Raw genomic sequence first — 7,500 nt, 5'->3', positions numbered from 1 at the left:
ACACACACACACACACACACACACACACACACACACACACACACACACACACACACACACACACACACAAATTAAGGGTGTTATCGTTTACAAGCACACAAACATTTAATTGTTAAATTTTTCTTTTTTCTTAATGCCTTTGTCCAGTTACGCTCACCCAGGAACAACAGCAGCTGGCGTAGTAAAAACACTACCGCATTTGTCCAAAGGGGGCGCAAGAATGAACACAAACTGAAAGTTCCTCTGAGCACCTTTAATGTAAAGCACTTTGTGATTATATATCTGTGAAAGGAGCTATATAAAAAAAACTTTTGCATGGATTTGTGGATGATTTGTGAATTGCGTGTACATGTAGAGGGGATGTAGCTCAGTGGATATGGTGGTCGACCCTCAACTACAGGGTCGGTGGTTCGATCCCCCGTCTCCCCGCCACATGTCCAAGTGTCCCTGGGCAAAGAGACACTGAACCCTAAATTGCTCCTGATAGTTAGCCTGCACCCTGCGTGGTAGCTGCTGGTATCGGTGTATGAATGTGTGCTCCAGTTGTAAGTCACTTTGGATAAAATCGTCTGCTAAATGGCGTGACATGTAATGTAATGTAATGCACTTGTCTGACCTGTTTGACACTATCCAGGGGTACACGCTCTTGAGGTTTTCGTCGATGGTGTTCTCGTTGTGCTGGAGGAAGCGGTCCTGATGGCCGTACGCTCTGATGACAGACAGACCGGACACCGTCTCACTGAAGTGTGAGTATATGGGAGAGCGAGACACCGAGTCCAACCGACGCAGCTGTCTCGAAGTGGCTATGTAGAGGCGCTAGGGGTGGTAGGAATAAACAGAATACAATCGGTAGGTTAAATGGCATTTTCTCTACTATATAAACAAGTTTTTTTCTGGTCTTTGATATTCACTGTTTGCACTTCTTCAGTTGGGTTTCATGAAATAAATACTGCCTCAATCTACGTATCCTACGTTTTGTTTTTCTCATGTCACCTATATGCTGTTTTGTATGGAATTTTGTACAGCACTTTGGTCCACTGGTGTTGTAATAAAATTGGTTGTCCAGTGCGCCGATCTCGTTTTACCTGGAAAAGTATATATTTTTTTAATTTTTTCAAAGCATTTTTATAATTCTTTTTTATTTTAGATTTTATAATTTTTTTTTTTTGCATTTTTTTTGTTTTTTATTAATTTCTTTTTCAATATTTCTCAAATCTTTATTTCAAAATTTAAATTATAATTTATATATTTTTTTTTCTTACCTGTACTAAGTAGTAGACCACGGCCAGAGGCAGGATGATGATGGTGAACCACGGTGTTGCCAGACAGATGACAAACAGAGTCCCGAGAACGCCCAACAGACACAAGAACCACGAGCGCAGAACCTGGGGGATCGCCTCGTCCACCGTGAAAATGTCCTTCAGAAACAGGGAGGGGAAAAGTTAGTATTTCGTTAGCCTCATAGCATATTTGCCTAAATCATATATTTACTCTACACTACTTTTACTCTACATCTACTCTATTCTACATCTACTCTACTCTACTCTACATCTACTTTACCCTACTCTATAACCCTTAAACTATGTCTTAGGCAATTATGCTATTAGGCTGACGAAAAGTAGATGTAGAGTAGAGTAGATGTAGAATAGAGTAGAGTAAATATGATTTAGGCAATTATGCTATAAGGCTAACGATTTTTTAAAGATACCTTTTTTTTTGGCATTTTCAAGCTTTATTAGATAGTACAGAGTTGAAATGGGGAGACAGATAGAGACAGAGAGAGAGGGGGGGTGACCTGCAGTAAAAGTCCACGGGTCGGATTTGAACCCTCGACCACTGCAACGAAGTCCTGAGTCGATATGGTACACGCTCTATCCACTATTTTGATTATTCTATCGGGAGTTTCTATCTTATCTGCTTGACTGGAGAGCGCTTTGGGTCTTTTTCTGTTGCTTTTAAATGTGCTACAGTATCTAAATACAGTGACCCGGCTAGACTTGAATTCATAATCAGCTTCTATTGTATAGAAAATCATAAAAATCGTGACATTATTGGCCATAATTACGTTATTGACTGTAACACCCATGACTTCGGTGCAAACAAGCATGGGGTCCCTTGCCCACACCAACAGGGGCCGTGACATTACCATGGTGATGAATGCATGCAGGCAGAATCTACAAGGACATTTTTGTTGAGGACATAAAATTCGCTCTGATCCTACCGCTGAATAACGACTGATATAATACAGTTTGTCTTGGTATCCAATTAAGAGGACTTTAAGGACAAATTAAAGCTATAGTGTGTAATTTTTTGCACATAAATGAATGTCGGTTACATCCAAGCCATCGCCAAATGAGTTGACAAAAAAAATATTAAGCCTATCAGCTCCACAAAACTCTCTCTGTATTTCTCAGTATGGCAGCGTTTACAAACTGGTGTGTCCCCCCCCCCCCCCTGACACTGGTGCAGGAGCTCAGAAAAATCCCAAGAAGAGCCCAAGAAATGTTTCAGTTGTTTATTCTACTGCTAAGAAAAAACCTGGACGTACAGCAGAAGGTATAAAATCCATGTGCCATCACTGAAGGATTTACCTCATGTAGATGCGCCGACAGTGTTATTGAATTTACTCAGAATTCTTCATGGGGGAGCGGCAGAAGTTACGCCCTATAGCTTTAAAATCAAGTTATCCTCTTTAAAAAAAAACTTAGTAATGTAGAAGTTTCAAAGTCACGGATAGCAAGAAAGACAAGAACAAATCAACAGGGGGGCAAAATAAAGAAAAGGAAAATCATAATGGCTACCTTTGCAAAGCGGTTGACGACCCTCCCGATAGGCGTAGTGTCAAAGAACACCATGGGAACTCGCAGTATGTTCTTAAGAAGTCCCGAATGCAGGATACGGGAGGCAGCTACCGAAGCGTCGGCCATTAGAAGTGTCCCCAGGAACACAAAGAAGCCTGCAATGAAAAGAGAGAGTTTTTTTAAATACCTTCCTTCGCAAAGTGAAATCCATTTTACACACAGGTCTGAAATGAGGTGGCACTTAACGGCAATTTTCTCTACTTATGGAAATGTTTTCCAATGTATTTTGTTACTTTCAAGCAGAGGTCATTATTGCTGCTATAGTGTTGTTCGATTCTCACGCTACATCACTTTACATTACATTTTATTTAGCTGACGCTTTTATCCAAAGTGACTTCCATTAAGCATTCAACCATGAAGGTCAGAACAACACTCAGAACAACAGGAACCATGTAAGTACTACAGCATCAAATAAACTAAACTACAAGGTGCCACATGTAAGTGCTACATGGAGATGGAACAAGCGCAATTATTTTTTCTTTTTTTTTTTTGTCAAAGTGCAGTCTGAAGAGATGTGTTTTAAGTCTGCGGCTGAAGATTTGTAAACTATCAGCTGATCTGATGTTAATGAACACTATTTGGACCTTTTATTTACACTAGTAACTCGATCAAACATTTACACATTGTAACAAATACCAATAATGTTTTAACAGTTGTACTTATTTAAAGGTGGAGTCAGTGATTATGAACAATATTGTTCTCAGTTGTTGTCAAAAATCGGTGAATATCTCCTTGCGATCTGCTACCTGTCCGTACTGTGTGTGCACTGAACACAAAAAAACTAGTCGTAATACACAGCCTAGGCCCTGTAAACGAGCATGTTGTAGAGTAGACTATCTAAGGTGGGCCCCTCTTTGTTTACATAACCTTTAACACACCAGTTTACAGAGTCTAGGCTGTGTATTAACACCAGATTGTATTTCAGCACACAGCAACATTTTATGAGTGTTCAGAACACTCATAAAATGGACAGAGCACCTAAATATTTGATAATAAACATCTAGACCAAAATATTGTTTGTCTGCTGTAGACAAAAAGTTAAAAAAATCGATCGTTACACAGCAATTTGAAATGACGGTGGGCATGGAAACCACTTTATAGCAGAAAACTGGTGCTGGTGCTCCAATCACAATTACACAGAGGCAGAGGTAATATGCCAAGATCGTGTCTGGCAGCATGGCGACTCAATCAAGACTTCAACATGAACCTAGAACTCTCTCTGGGAAATAAAACATTCAGGCCAGACAGCACGCAAATGCTCTGCTTCAATAACCTGTCTTATTTCATACTAGTATAAGTAAATGGTCCAAAATGTACATTTAGGTGTTTAGTTGATTAAATCTTGTCTGTTTGCGTCTGTGTATTTCACTGGTACAACCATCTTCAACAGCCATTATCTCAACATTAGTTTTTTTTTTCAATACTCTGAAGCAAAAATCTCAACTTCTAAAGCACTTACATCAACTAAACTTTCCTTATTCATTCTTGGAACAATTCTGAAGGTTTAAAGGTGCAGTGTGTAATATGACATCATCAAGAAAGTTCTACAACGTTCTAGAATGCAACACTCCCTGGGTAACCCCAACCCTTTTGAATAATAACAGAAGCTACAGTGGCCTTCAAGGACAAGAACAATTCTACATTTTAAACAATGCACCTGATGACATTCCAACTATGACACTTTCAAGATGGCGGCACTAGCCCTTGGTCCAAAATATGCAGAAATATGAACATATATGAGACCCTTTCTAAGGGAAAAAAAACATATTAAAAAAATAGTTTTCAGCTATTATGCACTAAATTAAATGTACTTATGGATATTATAATTACTTTCTACAAAATCTGCTAGGAAATGAAACCCAAAATTCTACACACTGCAGGTTTAAACGAAAGGATTAGTTCCTTTGCTGTTAGTCGTCTGATTTATGGTACATGCTGAAAATCCATTTTAAGACCTGTACATAGTATTTATGAAATGAAAAAAAGGTGTATCCGAAATACAATTAATATGTAAAACTACACAGTGTGCACTCACACAGGAATGTTCCTTTCACTTGAAGAGCAGAGGAAAATTACACGCACTCATTTGACATTTCACTTCAACCCATGAAATGTCACAAATGAGGGTCAGCGTTGAATTGATCTCTCGAGTTTAAATAAAGGTAAATTAAATGAAATGAAATTAAACATTTGTAGAAAACTCATCAGAAATAGTAATCAGGGGGTCGCTCTTGTGGCGTAGTGGGTAGAGCGCGTAATATATGGACTCAATCCTTTGTTGCAGTGGTCGCGGGTTCAAATCCGACTCGTGGACTTTTACTGCATGTAATCCCCCCCCCCTCTCTCTCTCTGTCTCCCCATTTCAACTCTGTTAACTCCATACTGTCAAATAGAGCTTGAAAATCCCTCCAAAAAAATCTTACAATAAAACATTTTTATTTATTTTTTTAACCTTTATTTATACGGGTTAATCCCATTGAGTCCGAAGACTCTTTTGCAAAGGAAGACCTGTTCCCATTCCCACTTACCATTCACACACCGATAGCAGGCTAACTATCGACATTCACACAAGGCAAGGTGGGTGGAGTGTCTTGCCCAAGGACACAACAACCATGACACAGGTGGCAGGACGGGAATCGAACCGCCAACGCTCTACCACCTGAGCCACAGTCGCCCCAAAGTGTCCCAAGATGCGCTATATGAATTTGATCTATTATTATTATTATTATTATTATTATTATTATTATTATTATTATTATTATTATTATTATTATTATTAGAAAATTGTGTATTGTGTGGAATTGTCCGAAAGAATAATAAATAAATAAATAAATATATTATTATTATTATTATTATTATTATTATTATTATTATTATTATTATTATTATTATTATTATTATTATTATTATTATTATTAATAATTTACCTTGAGCGACCCCCAGAGCCCCGAACACTCCGACCCTCGTGTCCCTCTTCCAGTTGGGATACGTCTGGTTGTAGTAGGTCACTGCGTCGTTGGTCCAGTCGCTCAGCCAGAGGTTCTGCCCGATGAAAGCAATGTTCTGGATGAAATACATCGCGAAGATCAGGGCCGTGTAGCCCCAGCCCATCGCACGCATGTACTGCATGTACACAGAGAACTTCACCTGGGTGGAGGAGGGATGGAGAAAAAATATGTATATCAACCCTGCGTTCCAAATCGCATACTCTTTCTTTTTTCTATTCTACTATCTATCTGACCATACAAAGGAGTAGGCATACACTTGGGACATACTTTTAACTTATTTATCGTATGTGTATGAGGGATGGATGAGATGGATTAAGAAAAAATGCATATCAAGTTGTATCATATTTGTTTTTATTTTTATTTAAAAGGTGCTACGAGGAACTTTTAAATATTTCTGAAACAGTCATTTTCCGTCTGATGATCATGGATGACATGTAACAGCAAACGAGACCATCAGTGCAAAGAATGCTATTTTTTATATAGTTTTTCGTAATGCCTTTGTCATGGGTATATGCTCACCCAGGAACTACAGCTGGCGTAGTAAAAACACTACCGCTTTTGTCCAAAGGGGGTGCAAGAATTAACACAAACTGAAAGTTCCTCGGAGCACCTTTAATAGGCCTTTCACACCAAAATGAACCAAGAGTCAGTTCCAGGCTGGTGTTGGGGTCAGTTCAAAACTGGTTACAGCCTTATCCCAGTTATGAACCGGTTGGTTTCACATCGACCGGAGACAGCCATGGAGCCGGCAAGAGAGCAACGTCATGACGTCACTGTAAACGTGTGTGTACGTCACCCGACGCCGCTGCTCTTGTGGCTAACGCTAAAGCTACCGCTAGCTTTAAGCACAACAACAGCGGCGAATACGTCTTATTTTTACACTTGTTGGCTCTCGCTTTGCTTTCTTAAGCAAACAGGACCCATACAGCGTATTCTCGCCGGTCAATTTGATCGCTACGTTCGGTAATTATGTTATGTTTACGTCTCGTAGTAGCGGTGTTTTTAAATATGGCGGGCATGAGGTTTGAGTTGCTCTGGTTGGTCAGGATAATCCCTCCCCCAACCGTTCGCGCAAGCAGTTCTTATCAAACCCTGCTCAATCCTGGGGTATGAGTTCCCCCGGTTTTTACGGCCCGGAGCAGGCTCTCTGGCGGTGTGAAACCAAAACACTGGCTCTAACTCCGAACAAGCCCAGAACTAGCTCCGATTTTGCGGCGGTGTGAAAGGCCTATAAAAGGTGGAGTCAGTGATTCTGGAGAACGCTTGTTGTCAAAATCACTTTTTGTCAAAATGAGTATACGTCTCCTCACGAATCACAATCGGCTACCTTACTGTGTGAAAAATTAATTCTGTTGTAAGTACACAGCCTAGGCTCCGTAAACTGGTGTGTAAACTGTCACTGTCAAGGGAATGAATAGATTACCTGTCCCGTTTCCATAGTTTCCTTCTCTATGAGCCGCTGGCCTTTCTTTGCTTCGTCTGTTGCTTCTGGTTTTCTGATGGAACTAGATTTCCGTAGTCGGACACTAGAATAAACCGGATAACCACGTAGTCAGTGGGACAAATAAAATAATAAATAACTCATGAACCCTGCTGTAGACAGACAGACAGACACACACACACACGCACAA

The 7,500-nt window shown here is 39.8% G+C and overlaps 1 protein-coding gene across 1 annotated transcript in view; it reads right to left on the bottom strand.

Annotated features, from left to right (window-relative positions):
* Positions 1-7,500, bottom strand: part of abcc2 (ATP binding cassette subfamily C member 2) — a 55,497-nt gene that overhangs the window by 17,090 nt on the left and 30,907 nt on the right. The window contains exons 21-25 of the mRNA XM_080037373.1: positions 7,293-7,395; positions 5,789-6,008; positions 2,802-2,956; positions 1,263-1,418; positions 617-816 (exon numbers count right to left, since the gene is read on the bottom strand). Coding sequence (XP_079893499.1) covers positions 617-816; positions 1,263-1,418; positions 2,802-2,956; positions 5,789-6,008; positions 7,293-7,395 — 834 coding nt within the window. The remainder of the gene's footprint in view (positions 1-616; positions 817-1,262; positions 1,419-2,801; positions 2,957-5,788; positions 6,009-7,292; positions 7,396-7,500) is intronic.

This window comes from Ammodytes marinus (assembly GCF_949987685.1).
Source record: "Ammodytes marinus genome assembly, chromosome: 11".
NCBI classification, from domain to species: Eukaryota; Metazoa; Chordata; class Actinopteri; order Uranoscopiformes; family Ammodytidae; genus Ammodytes; species Ammodytes marinus.
Note: the sequence above shows the minus strand (reverse complement) of the source record. Positions and strands in the feature narration are given on the sequence as shown.